At 45.5% G+C, this 21,621-nt stretch overlaps 3 protein-coding genes across 5 annotated transcripts; all 3 read left to right on the plus strand.

The window, feature by feature from the left end:
- Nucleotides 1-50: 50 nt before the first annotated feature.
- Nucleotides 51-3,249, plus strand: ANKRD49 (ankyrin repeat domain 49). The gene is made up of 3 exons (XM_005149708.3): nucleotides 51-106; nucleotides 549-899; nucleotides 2,284-3,249. Exons 2-3 carry the CDS (start codon nucleotides 639-641, stop codon nucleotides 2,740-2,742), a joined length of 720 nt encoding a protein of 239 aa, XP_005149765.2. The 5' UTR covers nucleotides 51-106; nucleotides 549-638; the 3' UTR covers nucleotides 2,743-3,249.
- Nucleotides 3,250-4,983: 1,734 nt separating this feature from the next.
- On the plus strand, nucleotides 4,984-9,064 carry C2H11orf97 (chromosome 2 C11orf97 homolog). Of its 3 annotated transcripts, none has more exons than XM_034074540.1 (4): nucleotides 4,984-5,191; nucleotides 5,692-5,796; nucleotides 6,655-6,780; nucleotides 8,680-9,064. In XM_034074540.1, exons 1-4 carry the CDS (start codon nucleotides 5,038-5,040, stop codon nucleotides 8,685-8,687), a joined length of 393 nt encoding a protein of 130 aa, XP_033930431.1. In that variant the 5' UTR covers nucleotides 4,984-5,037; the 3' UTR covers nucleotides 8,688-9,064. The 3 variants fall into 3 exon arrangements, with proteins under 3 accessions (XP_033930431.1, XP_033930432.1, XP_033930433.1); XM_034074541.1 differs by having other exon boundaries at nucleotides 4,984-5,125; XM_034074542.1 differs by lacking the exon at nucleotides 6,655-6,780.
- An 8,179-nt stretch (nucleotides 9,065-17,243) lies between these two features.
- FUT4 (fucosyltransferase 4) lies at nucleotides 17,244-18,351 on the plus strand. The gene is given in 11 exon segments (XM_005149801.3): nucleotides 17,244-17,413; nucleotides 17,415-17,445; nucleotides 17,448-17,505; nucleotides 17,508-17,632; nucleotides 17,634-17,657; nucleotides 17,660-17,788; nucleotides 17,790-17,930; nucleotides 17,932-17,952; nucleotides 17,954-18,074; nucleotides 18,077-18,270; nucleotides 18,273-18,351. Coding segments are annotated over 11 exon segments (1,077 nt in total). The 3' UTR covers nucleotides 18,336-18,351.
- Nucleotides 18,352-21,621: the final 3,270 nt, after the last annotated feature.

Genomic DNA, 21,621 nt, shown 5'->3' on the forward strand with positions numbered 1-21,621 from the left:
GTACGTCACGTCCGGTGGCGTCCGTCCGCCAACCAGCACGGCCCGGAAGAACTCGGGGGGGGGGTGGTGGGCGAGAGTAGCTCCGTCCCGGCGGAGGAGGCTGCAGGTGCGTTCGCCCTGGTGGTGAGCCGCGAGCGAAGCTAAGCAGGGCAGGGAGGGGGACGAGTGTGGATGGGAGACGGGAGACACGTACGGCGTGTGCGGGGCTTGGGTCGCAGGGGGCCGGGCTCGGCCCCAGCCTCGGGGAGGGCTTCTGGTGGACGCAGGGTTGGGCGTTGAGACCCTCCTGCGGTGGCCTGGCCCCCGCGGCGGGGCTGGGAGGGCAGTGGGGGCCGCTGGGTGGGAGCAGCGGAAGGTCGCTGTGAAGCCTGGTCTGTTCTTCCCACTTTTGTGTATGAGTTTGGAGTGGCCGGAGTGTGTCTGAATGTGGGGTCGTTTGGCTGTGAGGTGGTGGCGTTCTCTGTCCTGGAAGCCGGTGAGCAGAGGAACTGATTCTGTTCCCGAGCATTGCTGGTGGTGGCGTTGCTCATCTCTGCATCGTCCATCAGGTGTTTTGAGTCGACAACCAGCGCTGGGGTAACAGGAGGAGTCGTTACAAATACCACTGAATGTCGGCTGCTTACAGGCACTAAGTGAAAATGAACAAAGGGAGACAAATCGAAGATGATGATGATGATGACAGTGATGAGTTCGAAGCCTTTATGGAGAATTTTAACCAGCTCGAGCTGCTGGAGACACACAGGCATTTGATTCCTGTAGGAACTCAGAGCTGTTGGTCAGGACAGTCGGATGATGATGACGATGAGCAAGAAAGAAGTGAGGAATGGTATGAAATGCAGGAAAAAAAGATGGAAAAACATCCAGAGAAGTTGCTACTCTGGGCAGCTGAAAACAATCGGGTAAGGCATTTATTTGATTTGTATGAACCCCTGACAAGAATGTTATTTTGAGTATATTTGCAGTTTCATCCATAAACAGAAATGCACCTACACTTTCCTTTATTCCTTTAAACTATTTAGATCCAGTTTTGCAAGCCACTCTATGTAAAACATCTCTCTTTGTAGCCCCCACACGATAAAATATGTCTGGATCAAAAGCTTTGGGAACAAAAGCTTTGATTGCTGTTCAGAGTGAAAGCAGTAGCACTTTTTCTTAACCTTCTATATACTGAAAGCATGCCAGGCCCTTCATGGCAAGTCAGCCTCTGCTGGGGTGGAGAGGGTGTCTCTGAACTTTGAGTTTCTAAAATCCATATGGACATAATGGGTGATAGTTTTCCTATATTTTTATGGAAAATAACGCTTTTTACTCTTGGGAGTGAGAGAGAAATGACCAAGATTCCTGTTAGGTTATTATGCCTTTATGCAGATTTATTTTTATTCATTGTCTTTCTTACATGCACACAAGCTCTGTCTACGTTTCTGTGGAGGTAGTTATGTCCTCAGAGTAAATGTGGAGAAGGTGTAAGTTAAAGGTATCCTTAAGGCATCACAGCTAATGCTCATGTTGTATTTCTTTAAAAAAAAAAACAAACAAAAAAAAAACAAAAAACAAGCCCCGAAAATCTCAAAACACAACTAACAAAAACCCAGCAACAATAACTGGTTTCATTTTAAAATTTCTTAACATAGAGCCATAGAACATTTTGGGTTGGAAGGGACCTTAAAGCTCATCCAGTTCTAACCCCCTGCCACAGGAAGGGACATTTTCTACTAGAGCAGGTTGCTCCAAGCCCCATCCAACCTGGCCTTAAACACTGCCAGGGATGGGGCAGCCACAGCTTCTCTGGGCACCCTGTGCCAGGGCCTCAGCACCCTCACTAAAGAATTTCTTCCTAATAGCTAATCTAAATCTACTTTCTTTTGGCTAAAAGCCATTCTCCGTTTTCCTGTCACAAAATCCCAGAATCCCAAGGGTTGGGAGGGACCTTGAAAGATCACCTAGTCCAACCCCCTGCAAGAGCAGGGTAACCTAGAGTACATCACACAGGAACTTGTCCAGGTGGGCCTTGAATATCTCCAACGTAGGAGACTCCACAACCCCCCTGGGCAACCTGTTCCAGTGCTCTGTCACTACCTGCTTGTAAAAAGTCCCTCTGCAGATTTCTTATAGGCCCCTTTAGGTATTGAAAGACTGCTCTCAGGTCTCCCCTGAGCCTTCTCGTTGCACTTTAAGACTTTTTGAGACTGAGAGAAATTGCTTTTCTGTAAAACTTTGGCACAGTAAAAGCTGTGCATCTTGCTGGCAGAGTTTCATACTAATTTGCCTGTTTTCTTCAAACAGCTGAGCACAGTGAAGAGGCTCCTTACGGAAAAGCTGGCTCCAGTCAACACTCGTGATGAAGACCAGTACACTCCTCTCCATCGTGCTGCCTACAGCGGGCACCTGGACATGGCACATGAGCTGGTGGCCCAAGGGGCAGACGTTCATGCGCAGACGGTGGACGGCTGGACACCCCTGCACAGTGCCTGTAAGTGGAACAACACCAGTGTGGCCGCGTTCTTACTTCAGCAGGGTGCGGACATCAACGCCCAGACAAATGGCTTGCTGACACCATTGCACATTGCTGCAGGAAACAAGAACAGCAAGGAAACCCTTCAACTCCTGCTGATGAATCGCTATGTGAAGCCAGACCTGAAGAACAACTTGGATGAAACAGCTCTTGACATTGCCAGGAGGACTGATATATATCACTACCTTTTTGAAATAGTAGAAGACTGCATAAATGCTGTGTGCCCTTAAAGGTTGCGGTGACGCTTGTGAAAATGGGATGTTTGCTGCCTTCTGTTTGTGTCCTGCATGCTCATCCCTGGTGGTGTGTCCCTTTGCAACAAGATTTTCATTTAGCATACTTTAGTATTCTCAGGCAAAATGTCACTTCTTGCAGCTCTGCTCAGTGGTCTCGCTCATACTTGGGAGCATTCCTACTATCACTCAAGGAATTGAGGAAGTCTTGGTAATTCCAGTGAGTTTCCATTTAATTAGTGCATACTGGAGGGGCCTTTATAATTGGTCTGTACTATTAAAGCAGGAGAGGAAACTGGAATGTTTACTTAGATGTGAAATAATTCTGGGTTGGTAATGTAGAGTTTGGGACAACTCAACTTGAAAATTATTTTTTTGAGAAATCTAACTTTTTTAGACCTGCATGAAAGCTCAGAATGAATGTAACTTATTTGGGTGATACACAAAACGTTCGGTGATCCTGGTGTAAGGCTTCTTATAAAATAAAATATTTAAACCTAAGGAGTTTGTAGTTGTATTTTTAATTGAAAACACAATTATCAATGCAATTGCCTGTCCATAAATCAAAATCATCAATCATAGGATGACAAAGGAATTTTCTTGTCTGTTTGGGTTTTTTTTCCTGGTACTTCCCAAGCAACTGACTTTCTATGAAAATCCTATTTATTTTGTGTTTGTGAATTAGATTTAGAAGTTTCAATGTCATGATTATGTCATAAATTCGAACAAAACAGCTTTGTACAGATAAACAGCTAACACACTGTTGTGTCTGACTGGTTACGGCTGATTTCGTGTAGGACATATTTCATAGAATCAGCTAGGTTGGAAAATACCTTCAAGATCATGGAGCCCAAACTTTACCCCAGGGCTGTCAAGCCCACCACTCAACCATGTCACTAAGGGCAAAGTGATCTCCATGTCTGCCACTCACGATCCCCAGTCACAGCCACCCCTCATCTGCCTCCTCAGTGGCCCCACACGATATAGATGCTGCCTCTAACCCTCGTGGCCATCCCTCATCTCCCCTCAAGATCTCCCTCATGGCCACCCCCCACTGCCCATGGCTACTCCTGCTCTCACCTCATGCCCTTCTCTCATGGCCACGCCACCTCTCATGATCCTCCCTCATGGCCACCCCTGCTCTCCCATCACGATCTCCCTTCACCCTTCATGGTTGCCCCTCCTGTACCCTCACAACCACCCCTCCTCACGAATGCCCCATCTCACCCCTTATGGTTTCCCCTCATGGCCACCCCTCCTATCCCATCATGACCTCCACTCGCAACCACCCCACCTCTCCCCTCATGTCAGCCCCTGCTCTCCCCACACAGCCTCCCTTCATCCCTCATGGCTGCCTTTCCTGTCCCCTTATGATCTCCCCTCATGCTTCATGACTGCCCCACCTCTCCTTAATTTCCAGACTATTTTCTTATTTGACACTTTCAGCTTTCTGATCCCTTGTGTTTCTCATCCAAGGTGTTCACATCCAAGCTGAACTTCCAGAAGTCCTGACTGGTTTGGCTGCTGTCACTTAACCAAACTTAAGGTGCCAGGGGTGGGTTTGTGGCTTAGGACTTGGTTTATATCCCATAAACTCTCACTGCTGTAAGCAAAGCCTTGGTTTCAAGGAAGCTACTGCGGGGCCAGGATTCCAGCCCAGCCAGCAGGACAGCTTCCCTGTGGCAGCAGTACCGGCTAAGTGCCAGATGCTTCTCTTTCTCAGAACGGCTGTAAAACAAGGAATCAGATCTACTTCAGTCTTACAAACATGTTTAGTAACGCTTTCATTTTGTGAAAAGCGTTATTAGAACCAAGCTAGTACTTCTGAGTAGCTCTACATCCTCCTCGCAGTTAAACTGAGCTATACGGTCCTTATTTCCATCCATCACCATTGCCTCAGGTACAAACACCGCTTCAGACTGCAGGCCGGGGGTGACCCCCCACAGGGTACAAAGTGTGGGTGATGCCTGTGCCCCTTCTGAGCACGCTGACTGACCCAACAGAGGCTCTTCGGTGGTGCTTGAGAGCTGTCACTCACCCTGTGCCCCAGCGGGATGGCCTCTGGCCACCCCCGTTGTCAACCGCCTGCGGACCGGATAAAACAGCCCCGCTGCGACGGGAAACAACGAACCTGCCTCTCGGCACCAAGCTCGCCACGCCCGAGGCCCAGCCCCAGCATGGGGCCGAGCGGCACCGCCCCGCCGGGCGCGGCTCCACCCTCCGCGCTGGGCCGTGCTGCTGTGGTAACCGGGCCGTTCGGCTCCTGCCTGCCCCGACGCGGCGGCGGCGGCCATGAGATCTGCGACCAGGGAGCTGCCGGCGGCGGCCGAGGAGGCGGGCAGCGATGTCCGCTGCCAGGCGGCGGGAGGCGGGCAGGCGTGTGAGCGCGGCGGGGCCCCGGCCTGGCGGCGGGGCTCACCTCCCGTACCGGCCGGCAGTCCGTCCGGTGCGGCCTTCCCCCCGCATCCCCGGCTTGTCCCTGCGGGGAGCCGAGCCTTCACCTCCGCAGGTCCCCACTGATCCCCCGTGGCCACCTTGCGCGGTGGTCCCTCGCCTCCCCGCGCACCGTGCACCGGGCCACGGCAGTGCCCTGCCGGCGCAAGGAGCCCTAGTTCCTCTGTAGCTCCATGGAGATCTCTTTCAGCAGGACATCTCCATGAAGACCTCTGTGCTTGGCCGTGGTTTGGGGTGCCTGACATGGGCAGGCACAGTGGCCATGTCTCCCTGGGGTGGCCTTGGCTCTGCCCGGGAGATACAACTCATATGCTGCTAGTTCTATCCACCACCACCCTGTACTGTGTCATGGGAGCAGGGCCGTGTATTTTGTAAACAACTTGTCTTAAAAGTATTAAAGACAGAAGTAAAGCAGCAAAAAAGCATTCAACAAAGCATATAAGTAATCAGATTTAAAATAACTCGTTCTTTTGTAATATGTTTTGCTAACAGGGAAGAAATCTGTGTATGTTGAACCATCTAGGAGAGTTAAAGAACTCCTTGAAGAAGAGCTTTATATTCAGAAAGAAGCATGCTATGTTAAACATCCCGTGGCAGGTAATCTTTATCAGCAAATGGCATAGCTGGATGCTACCATATATGTTCTCATGGATGTTACAAAGGCTTGAAGTACTAAAGATAATATAGAAACACTATAGAAAAATACTCATAACAGGAATGTATTATCTGAATGTGTAACAAGCTCAGTATATAAATTGAATTTATAGCACAATGTTATATGCACAGCATAACAATGGTGTGTATAATAAGATCAAATAGATGCTGGATTATTCAGCAAATTTGTTTTAATCTATATAAATCTGGAGAATTAGAGATGCTACCAAAGTATGGGCCTGGGCTCGGATAAACAGCAGATGTCAGGTTGGATGGTTACTTATTTACACAGCTTAGATCATTAGTAAGTTTATTTGTTTACACAAATTAGATGGTTAGTGAATTGTAACCTTTCCACAAGATAAATTAGCTTTTCTGTTTCATTTTAGTGGTGTTGGGTTTGTTCTGAGGGGTTTTGATAGTTTTCTTTAGGGGGTGGGTGGTTTTTTTGTTATTGTTCCCCTATCTTTTGATGAGGGCATTTGGTATTCCAGTTTGACCAGTAAATCATACTGGATGCATCGATGGTATTACTGCTTTTTCTTACAGATTAGCTGCATCCTGCTTCAGTTGGGAGTTTAGTAGTCTTAAGCTGTTCTACAGACAGTAGAGAGCATCATATACCTTCAGCAATCTGAATTGCTCTCTGAAGGTGTCAATCTGTTTTCGTTAACTGTGGAGGAAGATTATATGGTTCTGCTTAACTGCTTCTCATTACTGTGTAGAACAAAGGTTACATTAATTCTAGAACAAGTTGAAGTAATCAGTTATAACATTATTATTGTGACAAATTATTAACAGAGGCTCTTGAAGGAATTTGGAATGTGAAAAAGAAATTCTCCATTGGAAGCCTGAATCCAGTGTCACAGAACAGAAACAGTTTACTTTTACAGCCTCAATTCTACTCAAGACATACAGGAATGAAAAGTAAGAGTCAACAATAAGAAACTTTCACTATAACACCTTAATTTAAAATTGCAGGGTAGTATTATTTTATAATTCATGGACATCTCACAGGATGCAGTTATATGGTCTTATAGTAGTTACCTCTGGGCACCTTTCTGCAGAGCTAAGCCACCTCTTCATTTAGTAAGTAGCTAACAGTGTTTAAATCTTTGCTTAAGAAACACGTTTAGGAGTGCTGGGTGTTGAGCCATGTTCATATTCTGAAACTTTTTGTAAATGTCTAGAATAATCACTTGTTTCCTGCTGGTAGGTGGTAAGTGTTGGTTTCATGCACGTAATGAACCTAACATGCCTTTCCTAACATCCAACCTTAATAAATTCAAATGTTTGGAAAAGCCCTTCTCCAACACACCTACTGAAAAGAGGTTGTTCTAGGCACCATTTCAGGCATTCTAGCTTTGCCTGCAATGGTCAGCTGGTGCTCTGGAGCATCTATTTCTTTTTTCACAGTCTATGGAGTGTGGCTTTTGAGGAGCAGACCTGTTCCGTATGAGCTGGCAGATTTTAGCAGCCTCAGTGTGCCTGCCTTCTCTCTTTTCGTGGAATATATTGACTTTGTAGCTGAAGATGAAAGCTTCCAGTGCTAAGGAAACAGAGCTCATTAGCTTTGTAAGAGGAATATCATTACTGCCATGAGCTTCCAGAATATATGAACCAGCATATTTTGCCATTAAATTAAGCTTCTTCCTATGTTCTCAGGGGATAGTTGTTTAAACATACAGCTAGCTGCATGACTAGCACCTCTTTCTCCCTACCTTGGTCTTGTGAGCTCTGGGAGTAGTGCATCTTAGTTACAACAGCAGTGTGAATTATGTTACTGCTAGTACAAGAAGTCTTTTACCAGCACAGCCTTCTGCCATGCTACCTTTACTGTAGTTACTACTAGCAGGAATAGTTTGGTTATAGAGCAGGCTTAATCAGTGCTGGGTATGCACTGCAGTCACTTCTGGTATGTACTTAAACAGAGAAAATTTTAGCCACACCACAGAAAATAGAACTTAATACCTCAAGAGTTGTGAGATGTTAGCATTATTTTAAAACTTATGTACCTGAGGCTTCTGGTGGAAGCACGTGGAGCTTCCAAAGATCCTGATCTCCACCACTTTGTTAAATTCCATGGAGAAAGAACAGCTTTAAACCAAAGCAGTTTATTCAAATTGATTTAGGTGCTGAAATGTATGGGATCTGTTGGTTTTCCTTTGTGAATTTAAATGTCCCTTCATTCCCAGCGGCTGCTGCTAGAGACAAGTTGTGCTCTTCTCACTGCTGTACTGCCTGTTTTGCAGCAGAATAGGCAGGTATCATGAGAGCAGGGGTGGCAGAAAAGATACAAGACAAGAGAAAATCGGGGAGCAATCTGCCTTCAGCTCCTATACTCATCAGACCATTTCCATTCACACACCCTCTTCTGTGTACGGATGGTAAGATACTAGCTGGGAGATGGAGCAGGTATAGGCTATATAAATGGGCAAAAAAAGAGTGGTTTCTGGAGAGATGAGCCTACAGTGGTTAATGCCAGAAGGAAAGGCACCAAAACATGAAAAGGAAGAAGCACAGACACAGGGAATGAAAAATGAGACATATAATAGCAGCTTAGGAATTCCTGAAGGGAACTGGAGAGAGGATAGCACAGTTCAGCATCACAGAGATAGAAACTGTAAGAAATGAGGGAAAAAGAGGTAAGAGAAATAAGTAGAAGAGCGAAAGAAGAAAAAAGAATATATATACCCGTGTTTCTGAATTTACTGAAGTTAATGTGTTGATTTTTGCTTCTCCCTTTTACTGCCTTTCCCTAAAAGTGAGTAGGGCTCACTGTGTGGTGTCTCATCCATTCTTAGAGCAGATTCTGGTTTTTTACAGATTACTGAACTTTAGTGCTGTGAAGACCTGAGCCTGTGTGTCAAATCAAACATCAAAATGACTAGCTGCCTTTGGAAGTGTAAATCTCTGGTTTTAAGATTTTCAAGAAAGTTCTGCTTGGAAAGGGAAGTATTTTCTCTTTGTTGTTTTATTTGTATCTTCACACTGTTTTACTCTGATGTTGTAGCGGCCAAATATCATCCATATTTCAGCCAGTGATGAAGACATCGCAACAAAATGTTCTTACAGCTGTAAAACTCAAATGTTTCCTTGGCTTCTCTGTTGCAGAGTGATTGTAAGTTCCAGCAGAAAATTGTAATGTCATTGAAGAGATGCCTTAAAATGCCTTATGCTGAGTCCATTCATTAAACTGAGCAGTTTGGAAGCCAAGAGTTTGTAATTCAATATCTAGCTTGATTTAATACAAGTTTAACATAAATAAACATCTCTATATATGTCTATGTATGTAACAGTTACCATAGTATTGAAGAACCACAGAAACAGCATGGAATCTGAAATAACCTATCACTTAACTCTCACTCTTAGGCAATACTACAGTGGAGTAATACCAAATGATCATTAGTTTGGTGTGGTTTATCATAGCACATAGGAAACAGATGTGGGTCCTCCTGGGTACTGCATAAAACCAGAACAAAAGGTAGCTTTGAAAGCCTGTGGATGACTAGAGGTACCAGAGACAGGTGTGACATCTGCAGCTACAGAATAGTTTCAGTGCTCTGGCAGCAGATGAGAGCTTGGAAGCTCTCTTCAGCAAAAAGTCTGAGCTGGCACAGGAAGAAGTGCAGAAGGAAGTAAAGAGGGATGGTAGCTGGAGACTCTCTACTATGGGAGATGGAAGCTCCATGCAGGAGGAAGTGAAGAGGGATGGTAGTTGGAGACTCCTTGCCGTGGGAGAGGGAAGCTCCAGTTTCCTGCCCCAGTGTGCTGCCTGAGGAGGTTCGCTGGGGGGGTGTTGATCTGGGAGCATGTAGAGAGCATGCTGAGTCTTGAATGAGTGAATGACTTTTACTCCCTGTTGCTCTTCCATATGGTCACCAAGGATAATGCTAGGGGACACATGGAGCATATCAAGCATGGCTACACTGCTGTAGGGCAAGTCAAGGACATAGGTGCCCAGGGTTTTCTTCTCATTCCTACTGGCAAGTGGATATAGCTGGAGGAAAGGATGGATCCTGTAGGTCAACTATTGTTTGCACAGCTGGGGCTGAAAATGGGGGGTTGGCTTTTATGTCTGTGGGATGTCCTCTCTTTGAGGACTAAGAACAGATTGAAAGAGGTGAGATTCACCTCAACAAGTTCTGTTTGTTCCATATCTAGAAGGATCTGTGATTGTTTCCTGACTGCTGTGACAATGTGAGAAATCCCTAATAGTGATCTTTGCCAGGCCAACGTGGGGAGAACTATCAGTAGAAGTGACAGGGAGGTGGTGGACCAGGTTGGTAGGCAGGATATTTCCTGTCCTCATGTATAATGATCAATTTGGCCATAATGATTAGTTTTTCATGCTTAGCATTAGCCTATGGTTTCCATTGTCAGAATTCATCCCAGACATCCCTCCAACGTGTCTGTGATAAACAAGTGCTGCTGTCTTTTTTGAAAGAGGGAATTGTATTGTACAATGACAAAAATAATGAGGATTGATGGAAAAATTAAACGTAGAGTTGAATCATAGAATCATAGAATAGTTAGGGTTGGAAAGGACCTTAAGATCATCCAGTTCCAACCCCCCTGCCATGGGCAGGGACACCTCACACTAAACCATATCACCCAAGGCTTCATCCAACCTGGCCTTGAACACTGCCAGGGATGGAGCATTCACCACCTCCCTGGGCAACCCATTCCAGTACCTCACCACTCTAACAGTAAAGAATTTCTTCCTTATATCCAATCTAAACCTCTGCTGTTTAAGTTTCAACCCATTACCCCTTGTCCTATCACTACAGTCCCTAATGAAGAGCCCCTCACCAGCATCCCTGTAGGCCCCCTTCAGATACTGGAAGGCTGCTATGAGGTCTCCACGCAGCCTTCTCTTCTCCAGGCTGAACAGCACCAACTTTCTCAGCCTGTCTTCATACGGGAGGTGCTCCAGTCCCCTGATCATCCTCGTGGCCTCTTCTGGACTTGTTCTAACAGTTCCATGTCCTTTTTATGTTGAGGACACCAGAACTGCACACAATACTCCAAGTGAGGTCTCACAAAAGCAGAGCAGAGGGGCAGGATCACCTCCTTTGACCTGCTGGTCACGCTTCTTTTGATGCAGCCCAGGATACGGTTTGCTTTCTGGGCTGTAAGCACACACTGAAGGTGGCTCATGTTCATTTTCTCATTGACCAACACCTCCAAGTCCTTCTCCACAGGGCTGCACTGAATTTCCTTTATTCCCAGTTCTACTTCAAACATCTTTCCTAAGGTGCAATCCTAAGAGGTGGAGGTGGGATTTACTTCAGAGGCTCTTGCATCCTAAGGAGGTATCTAAACCACACTGAATATTGTTATAAAGGAGAAGTGTCAGTGACAATTTTGTGTAGGTGAGCTTTGTTTCTCTTTGTTTTGTTTTTTACCAATTATCTGTGAATGAAATGGGGTGTTTTTCATTGCCTGGAACTCTTCTCTGACAAGAAAAGTTTGGGTTTATTTTTATATAAGTGAGAAGGGAAAAAACATCCCCTAACCCTTAGCTGGCTCCAGGCCAACTCTTTCAGCATTTCCATTTGACTTGGAAAAACACAGATAATTGCATTTGAGGCACTGGAGGAATAACTGGTGTTGAAAGCATTATTCTTCCTTTACAGATGCAAATTTGATCATGAATCACACAGTAATGTGTGAAAAAGACTGGGTTTTCAGATAGAGGCTTTGATGATGCTTGTTGCGTCTCACTTGTGCTCCTTGCTTTCTCATTCTTAGTTTGTGGTTTATTTTCATAATCTTCAGTTTTTCCTAATGAAAAGACTTTCTGGGTCTTTCCTGGCTTCTTGCACTAGCTCAGTTTACTGCAACAAAGGCAGATTTGTGAATGTCATTTGCTCCTTTGCTTCTTCCTTTTTGTGCAGCTTTGTACAATGGAGAAATGTCTTTTAGGTCTTTTCTATTGAATGTTTTATTTCAGTTATGAGGCCTGGGCAGTTCCCAGCTTGTCTGATACATTCATTTTTGTGTGTCTCATCTTTGAATAAACCAAAGCGATTTGTTTAAATATAATACCATTGTCTAATAGTATATTAATGTTATTAATATTACTGTGGTATTTACAATATAATATTTAAGTAAATGAGGGGTCAAGTAATTTAACTGTGCTCACATTTTATCATAGCGACTTTTTACCATCTAACTCTTCAGCTACTCTTTTCTCTTAGGTTATTTTATATTCTTTCATTTCCAAACTGAACTCTTCTGTTTTAAAAGACAAATGTTCCCATTGCTTCCATGCAGTAATAACAGTGTTCAAACACTGGCATCTTTCAAAAGCTACATCTATCAAGCAGTGAAGCACGATAGGAGGGCGTCAAGTTATTAAAGCAATTGGTATTGAGAGCCCCATAACTAGGCTATATGTGGTTGAGATTTACTTCAAACTAGAGCTAGTCTTTTCTCCTTTACTGAAGGTCACCTTCGTGCTTGAGCCTCAAAAATGGTTGAAGAAAAGCTTTACCCTTGCCCTCTGGCCTGGAGAGTGCTCAGTGGGTAAAATGAAAGTGTCAGTGCTGGTTGTGCTGCCACTGTTGGTGTGTAAGATGCAGTCTGGTGCTCAGTAAGAACCAAGGAAGATTGAAATTCATTATAACTGCTAACAAACCTCCACAGAGCCAAATTCTGTGTCTGAGGATCATGTGGTTTTGGTGGAAAAGTTGTCTCCTCTCCTATTGGCTCTAGTCTACACTGGTGAACAACAGAGATGTGTACTGCAGTGGAAGGTTGAAGAGCGTTCTGGGACAGGATACTTCATCCACAGCATGCACAGCACATTTATTCATGGCTGTGCCTTGACCTGGAAATGTCAGCTTTACATACTTTTAATCCAGCCCTGCTCACAGTCAGAAGTGGAACTGTAGCCAGGCAGAGTATTTTAACATCACATTTGCTACGTGTGCAGTAACGTGGGCTTGTGTGTCCAGAAGCTGGTCGTCCAATGTGGTAGGCCTCCACTTTCAACTTAATCCTTTCTCTCTGGTCATATATTAGAATTTTAAACTTCCAAGCAGAAAGATCAGAAACCTGAGTATGAAACACTCTTTTTCGTACAAGATTTAGGTTCCTTCTAAGTAAAAACTTGCATTGAAACCGTGGGACTATTTATGAAGCAGAGATTTCAAAGTCATTCTTAGTGTCATTTTGCTAGCAGACAGCATCCTCCTACTCTTTGAAGCTGATCACGTTTTCTTCGGATAAAAAACTCCGCAAGGTTTCCCTGGTTGACAGAATGTCTGGCTTGATAGCTGTGGCTGAAAACGCAATCACATCTTGCAGTACCTTTTAAACTGTGTTTGCAAGAGAGTTGACAAATAATATCAAAGACTTTTTAGGCTTTATTACTTCTCAAGTGTGACAAAACAGAGTGAGTCAGAGTAGAAGAGGAAGCCAGCTGGGAAGCTCTAGGAGAAAACATTTATTGCTGTTAGAAACAGCAAACACTTAACCTTCAAATAAGCCAAATATTTTCTATTTTGCAACAGGTTCAACACTAACAGCCAGCATTTTATTTTAAATCTCTGGCTATAAGCACCATTGGAGCTTACTGAGGTTTCCACAGAGCAGTTAAACCACAGTTTCTCAGTTTTATGTACAGTACCAAGGAGTCTGTATGGTTCTTAGTCCACAGAGCTATCTCTTGGGCTGGCTTACCTCCAGAGCAGACAAAACCAGGTGTGTTCCCTCTGGAAGGTCTGCAGGCATCTGGTAATGTTACTGAGCCTTCACCACGTTGTACTTTGTGGAGTTTTTCTCGAGTCAGAGTGAACAAAACTGCTTGACAAAGCATCACCAGTGCAGAGTAGCAGATGGTGATTGTGCCATGAACATGTTGTGCCTTACAGCAAAAATCAGGCAAACTGGAGGTGATGTGGTTACTGCCAGGCTGGTATTTCTTCCCTAGGAGAGAAATAAGACTTAAAAAGGAGAAAGAAACCCATCACCCACACACAGGTCTGAGGACAGCTCACTTCTAACCTTGGTCCTGATGGTGAGGTCACTCCCTATATTCCTCACTCTACAGCAATACATCACCTCTTGCTTGTAAGTTTACTACACCAGCATTTCTAGGAGGCTGCTGGACTTAGAGGAAGGCACACTTATCATTACTTTCTATAGGGACTATGATGAATATCTAACAAATACATTGCTGTGCTATCATCTCCCACATTGTGAGGATTTTGAAGGCAGATAGGAATAGCAAAACAATTGCATCTGTAATTTGTAAAAATTACAGAATGTAATAATATGATTCATCATGTTCTAGATATAAACTCTGTAAAAACTTTTGAACTAGTGGACTATACACAACATGTAAATGTAAACATGTATTTAGTCTCTGCAGAAGCAGATGTAACATGCAAATGAACTTATGGTGACAGTATTACTAGGAACATTTTGGGCTTCTGTCCTCTCATCTTGAAACGATCTCCTGTTTACCATAATAAAACACATAGGAAATGTTTACAGTACTGGGTTTCCATGCTGTATATGCCATCACAACTTACCGTGGCTTTCAGTAGTAGCTTTGTTCAATGTGCAGTGTAATGCATTAGCTGATGGTGTGTTGATGAATACAAAAAGCTTTGTTCTGATCTCGTGCTAAATAATTCAGCACATTCATTCCCATATGACAATAACCCTAAAAGAGAGGACAGTGCAGTGCAGATGAACATGAAACATTGATGTTTCACTGGGAGACTGCAGACAAAGCAAAACTAGCCAATTCCTGCTATTAATCCTTCAAAAGAAAAGCATATATATATTCTTTATTCCAAATTTGTCACCACTTGGCTTATGAAGACTTCCATGTTCCTGAGACATTTCACAGACCCTGAATTAATGCAAACATTTCTGTTGATTGCAGCGTACACAGGATCATGCCTGGAGCCATCCATGTAATTGGCTCAGCTCTGGAACTGGAGTAGCTTAGCATTAAATCTTCAAGAAATGGAAATGAAAACTTGGCCAGACAAAGACTCCTCCAGAGTCATCAAGGCTGAAATCTAAATTCCTGAAGGAAAATTCAGAACTGCCATTGCAGCTGATACGATCAAATTTATTGAGTGAATCAGAATTCCACAGAAGTCACTTGAGTTCTTTCACTGACTTTCATGGGTGCCAAATTTCTCACATTATCTTGCAAAATGTCTAAGTAAAAATTACTAACAGGAGGGCTTCTGGACAACTTTGACTCTTTAATTCAGGCAGACTAGGGACTGTGTTCATTTTAGATAGTGTTCATTGCATTGGGTGGGCCCTGGATTGAATCTTGGTGCAGATCGTGCCCTCAGAAGATTTGACTCTCCCTTAGATTCTACATTTGTTTGTAGTTTTCTACAGTGGCAAAATAATTTTCCCAGATTCCCACTTTTTGGCTGAAATCACTGTTACTTGTCAAGACAAGTGCTGTGTGCATTGCACTACTATTTGCTATCGCACTATTTTGCAGACGATGGTAAATTAGAAAGCAGGGTTCACGGCTTGTAGAACTTGAGTACAGAGAAAGTTTGATAAACTTGGAGTTCAGCAAGGAGCAATAACCTACAAACCCACACGGTTACCAGAAAATCACATTTTCCAGCTCTGTTTCACAAAGCTGCTGTGTAAGAGTGTACCACGTAGGCTTGAAAACTTCTTTTTCCAGCAGGTCATTCGCTTCAGTGAAGTAAGAGATCATTGATTCACACAGTTCAGAGACTGTTCAGAGAGACGTGGAGAGCTTTCCAGCTCGGACACTGTGCATTTCATATCCAACAGCAGAGGTCCATGGTCCTCTCATACAAGCAGCAAAGTTACTCCAGCCATAAATTCTTGCTGACCATTAGGATTGCAGCACAGGTTTTTACATACCCACATAGGTCAAGGCCCTGCTGATTTGTCTCTATGTTAGTGAAAGAAGTGATTGAAGCCTGTTTACCCCTGACAAATAAACAACAGTCGTGTGTGATGTTGGTGTTAGGTTAGTAACTAGGTTGTGTGCTTCATAAATTTATTAATTGTACATAAAAAAACTTGCAGGCTTCTGCTGTCCTGTGCATTAAGCACTCATAAAGCATAAGAAATGCCAACAGCTGTGGTTATAGTTGGTGTCATACTGTCCCTGCTCCAACACACATCATTGCTTGTAAGCGATCTCTGGGGGTCACTAATCCACCCTCCAACTCAGAGGAGCATCATTACCAGCACTAACCAAGGTGCTCACCAAGGTGCTGGCTGGGTTAGCATCAAGGTGTTGAAAATACTGAAGGATAGAGACTCCATACCACCTCCGATGGCCTGTCCCCAGTGCTGTGCCACCCTCTTGGAGAAGAAGCTTTTCCTAATGTCTAATCCTGAACCTTGAAACCTGGAATTTGTGGTGGTTGTTTCTTGTAGTGGCTCCATTAGTTTCATAACTTACCTTCTGGTACTTGCTGGTTCTCATTAAATCATCCCATCATCCCTCTTCACATGGCTAAACAAAAACTACCTCCCTCAACCTCTCCTCTTAGCTTGTATGCTCTAGGGTCTGTCATAATCTTAGTAGCCTTCCACTGGACCATGTTCTCAACATCCTTCTTGAACTGGGAAGCTGAAGACAGTATTCCAGGAGCTGCTCCACCAGTGAGGGGATAATTACTTTCCCTGTCTGATGGACATCTTGCCTAGCAGGTGACTTGCTTTACTTTCGAGGAGAGCTCGCATTCATCTCGGTTCATTCATGGCTTTTTATCAGCCAGAATGTTCCCAGCCTATCCTAGTGCATGGGAGTTCTCTGGTACACATTGCTTGCTCTTTCTGCAGCCGAGGAGGGCAGTGACAGAGCAGCTTTGGTGGGCACCTAGAGTCCACCCAGGGTCAACCCACCAGAGCTCACTGAAGCCCGCTGTGCACCATCCCCTGACCCCTTCTGCTGCTAGGCTGGGCTCTGCCCGAGTGCAGGGACACAAATCCACTCTGCAGCCCCGAAACGGTGCTGAGGAACGCGGGGGCCGTGGCGCAAGGCCGTGACCATCACCTCGGTAACAGCCAGATCTCCATAGTCCTCAGCGGCCCGCGGGCACCTCCGCGATCGGCAGCGCTGCCCCTGCGGCAGTGCCGCACGGTGCGGGGCAGGGCAGGGCAGGGCGGCACCCGGGGCGGGCCGCGGCACCCGGAGATGCGGCCGCCCGCGGAGGACGGCCAGGCATGGCCGGGAGGGGCGGTGGCAGCGGCTGCGGCACCTCCCCGCCTCCGGGGCAAGGGGTGGGCGCGGAGAGGGCTGCGGTGGCAGCAGCAGCCCCGGGCGCAGCCCCAGCTGCAGCATGCGCTGCCCGGCCCCGAGCCTGCCCCGCGGCGGCCGCGAAGGGCCAGAGCGGCAGCGGGCGGCCTGCATGGAGCCGGCCCCGCGCCGCCGCCCCGCCGGCCAGCCCGGCTGCCCGCGGCGGTGGCGAGGGCGGCGGTGGGCGCTGGCGGCCGGGGTGCTGGGCGCCGCCGCCGCGCTCGCCCTGTACGCCCGCCTGCCGGAGCCGGGGCCGCGCAGGCGGCGGGGGAGCGCAGGCCGGCGGAGAAGTGAATGTGCTGCTATGGTGGGAGGCCCTTCGGCCGCCCCGCGGCGCATGGCCGACTGCCGCCGGCGGTACAACATCACCGGCTGCCGCTCAGCGCCGACCGCAGCAGCTACGGAGAGGCGCAGGCAGTGCTCTTCCATCACCGCGACCTGGCGCTGCACGGCGCAGAGGGGGCTCCCCGAGGGCCCCCGCCGCGGCCGCCGCAGCAAGCTCTGGGTGTGGATGAACTTCGAGTCGCCCCTCGGCACTCGCCCGGCCTGCGAGGACTGGCCGGTCTCTTCAACTGGACCATGTCCTACCGGCGGGACTCGGATGTATTCGTGCCCTACGGGTACCTCTACACCCCGCCGGCGCCCCGGCCCTTCGTCCTTGCCCCGCAAGACGCGGCTGGTGGCCTGGGTCATCAGCAACTGGAACGAGGAGCACGCCCGGGTGCGCTACTACCGCCAGCTGAAGGAGTACCTCGCCATCGATGTGTATGGGGCACGGGGGCTGGCGCTGGCCGAGGGCGGCGGTGGTGGAGACTGTCTCGAGCACTACAAGTCTACCTGGCCTTCGAGAACTCCCAGCACAACCGACTACAATCACTGAGAAGCTCTGGAGAAAACGCCTTTGCTGCCAGCGCCGTGCCCGTCGTTCTCGGACCCCGCAGGGCCACTACGAGCGCTTCATCCCCCGCGACTCCTTCATTCACGTCGACGACTTCCCCAGCCCCCGGCTGCTGGCCACCTACCTGAAGTTCCTGGATAAAAACAAACCCAACTACAGGAAGTATTTTGCCTGGAGGAAGAAGTACGAAGTCCACGTCACGTCCTTCTGGGATGAGCATCTCTGCAAGGCTTGCCAGGGCCGTGGAGGGCAGCTGGGAATCAAATCAAGACTGTACGAAACCTGGCCAGCTGGTTTGAAAGCTGATGTTCCTGGATGAGGTTTGGCTGGGCAGCCTGTGCTGGCAGTGAGCTGCACCAAGGTGTAGGAAGGATGGGTCTCAGAGATCATTAGCTGAGGTAGTGCACAGAAGTTGTCATCAGCAAGAGAAGCTTATAGGTAAACAAGCTGTGGAAAGCCTACAGAAGGAAGATCTTTGTTAAAGTGCAAAATTATGGAAGGACAAAGAAACATTGGGCAAGATGATTCTTCAAGAGCAAAGTTGAATCTCCAGAACTCGTACAGATCTGAAGCCTTTAACATTTGTGCGCAGCTTGACATAACTGACTGATGCTAAGTTCTTCAGCTGTACATCTGCAACCAATTTTGTCGGCTGTTGACAGCTTCCTGGACCATTTCTTCTGCTTGCAGAGGATACGTGACCAGCGCTGGCCTTCTGTATTCCAAGGACAAAAGTGAATATTTTTAACCAGTGATGCACGTTATGCACGTGAAAGCTGTTTGCAGACAAATTCTGAGCCACAAAGTGTTGAATGTAGAATGTAACGATGCAGTAGCACTTTTTAGCAATGTTTGAAGTTGCAGCAGCCAACTAATAATGCTTTGAGCCAAATAATAATTCCATTTAGGAAAAAGTGTATGGGAAGGGTGGATTTGAGTGGAACAAAACAGCTCAGATGATGTAGAGTGTTTCTTCCACCACCTACCCAAAACATAGGCATGTTTATCCTGTCTGAAAGTGGAGAAGAACCTTAAGTACAGGAAAGGACAGACTGTAGAAAGAGTCGGAACATTTCCAACCCTTCCTTTATTCAGGAATTAGAAAATGTTTACAGAATTTGCCTTTTTCCCCTGCAAAATTACTGCCATGTAGGGAAAAAGCAGGGAAGGGCTCAGAACCATGGGGGTTTCATTACTGTATTGAATATGTGTACAGAAAGGCTAACTTATTGCTCCAGTATCAGTAGACAGTCCTGGTGTGTAGCGAGTGTTTTGGTTGATGGACACGTTTGCAGCAATTCTGCCAGGTGACAGACTACTCAGAGTGCTTCTTTGGTGTTTGTACAATAATAGTTATCAAACCCTCCCCAAAATCCTCCAGTCCCAAATCACTGCCTCTTGAAAAGAAAGTTGCTGTAGAGAATAATATCTAAACTGTTGTATAATACAGATTGTGTGAGGAAAGCATATGCAAAGGGAACGATTCACTACTCATTTTCCTTTGGTTTTGAGGGCTTTTTCTGGCTCAGTTTTTTAATTCATAAATAGGTTCCTTAGGCAAAACTTTCTTCTCTCAATGCCTACAGGGAACATTTATGGTGATTATTCCCTTTCAGACTCTGACATTCGCTGGAGTCTTCCTGGTAGTAGGTGTTATGGTTACTTTTTGTTTACATGTAATCTATTTGATGAAATCCAGGGAGAAACTCTAGTTGCCATTACAGATCCTCAGGAAGTTTAGCCACTCCCTGCCCATTGCAATTGTAATGTTTGGTGACAAAAATGATACCCCACAAAAGTCCTGCACAAAGGACTGTGGGATTTGTCCAGCTCCTATTTAAGGAGCTTCACTAGAGTAAATCGGGCACAGAACAGGTGGAAAAAGAAGGTTGGTTACAAGCACAAGGTGAGGACCAGAACAGGTGGGTTTACTTGGCATTTGTGAGTCATATTTAAGTTTAGAACAGGATTATATTTGCCTTAAGAAGTAAGGGATGTGGGTAGGTACTTTTATGAGACAGCAGCTTACTGTAATTTAGTTTAAATTAGATGTTCCCCTTGATTAGGTAAGCATGGAACCAGGATTATTGAGAAGAATAAAACCCCCAAACCTATCAAAGCCCCAAGCCCCCTAATAATAATGAAGTTCATTGCTAATTTTGCACAGATTTAGCAGATCAGATCTTGCTGGCTTCTATGTTTATTCCATCTGCTTTTGTGGAAGAAAGGATGGGCTGAAAGTACTTTGTGAACCTTTCTGTTGTTAATGCCAGATTCACTGTAGAAATCTGATTGGGAAGGAGGTAGACAGTCAGCATTGATGTGGAGTGTAGCAGGGATGCTCCCTGATGCTGCATTTTTTCACTTGAACAGGTCTGAGTGATTAAAGCAAAAGCATATTCTTCATTGCATGCTCATCTGTTTCTCTGCCAGGTGGTTACTACTCCTGGAAGATTGGTTCTGATAATATAAAAAGTGTGATTTAAGTATAGCATTATCAGTAATAGCTGAGCGTCAGGATGAGAGAATGTCTGCCTTTGATTTATGATGTTATTCTGTTCAGTTTTTATCATGGTTTATAGAATTATAGAATGGTTTGAGTTGGAAAGGACCTTGAAATCATCTAGTTCCAAGCCCCCTGCCATGGGCAGTTCACATAGAGGTATGCAAAAACCAGGTTTTAAAGTGAGCTGATATTGAAGATTGTACTACTTTGCACCAGTCTGCTGAAACTAGTGCATTTTTTTTCCAGTCCTAAATCTCTGAGCATTTTTCTGACAGTTTTCCAGGCACACAGTTCGTGTGTAATCATTAGTAATGCCTCAGGCAGGAGCATGGGAATTTCCAGAGATCACAACCATACTTTTTTCCTCTCCTCTCTAAGAACCCATTTGAAATCTTGATGAACTCAGGTTTTGTAAAATTCAGAAAAGAGCTATGCAATTAAAGCATCATGTTTGAATAAGGTGATCACAACTGTGCGTATTGTATGTGCTGCATGAGTAATATCAGGAATTGTATAATGAAGACTGCAGTCCTGTAAACCATTATTGCAGAGCACTTGTGCTGGAGAGAAGAAACCTTTTCTTTTTTCATCAGCCTTGTGTGAGCATTGCACAATTTTTCCCTTTAGATTTGGGAGGAAATTCAGCCCTGCAGCTGCTTAAGTCAGTAATACAGCATCTCTATAAATCTACTTTGGTTTTCTGGCTCATCGACTTCACTGGCTAATAGTGTACTCAGAAGCTGAGGGCTGGCTTTTGTCGTTTACCTTATATTGCTCAATTACAGTGATGAATAAAAAGGTTTGCCTGAGCAACTTTGATTGTAGATAAGGTACCAGGCTCCACAAGGTACTTGAAGGTGATGTATATAATCTTCTGTAAAATTAAGCAAAGTGATTTTATATTTTAAGTAAAACACAAAACCCCAACAATTTTAATACATTTTTAAAAAAGTGGGTGTTTTTTCCATGCCTTAAAAGTATGTGGTGGAGGAGAGAAAGGGATGCATCACCTTCTGAGTTTTTATAAGGAGAAGAAATACGTATTCCTTGCTGATTGTGGTGTAAGTGGAATAGAGAAGCACATGA

This window comes from Melopsittacus undulatus, chromosome 2 (assembly GCF_012275295.1).
Source record: "Melopsittacus undulatus isolate bMelUnd1 chromosome 2, bMelUnd1.mat.Z, whole genome shotgun sequence".
Classification (NCBI taxonomy): domain Eukaryota; kingdom Metazoa; phylum Chordata; class Aves; order Psittaciformes; family Psittaculidae; genus Melopsittacus; species Melopsittacus undulatus.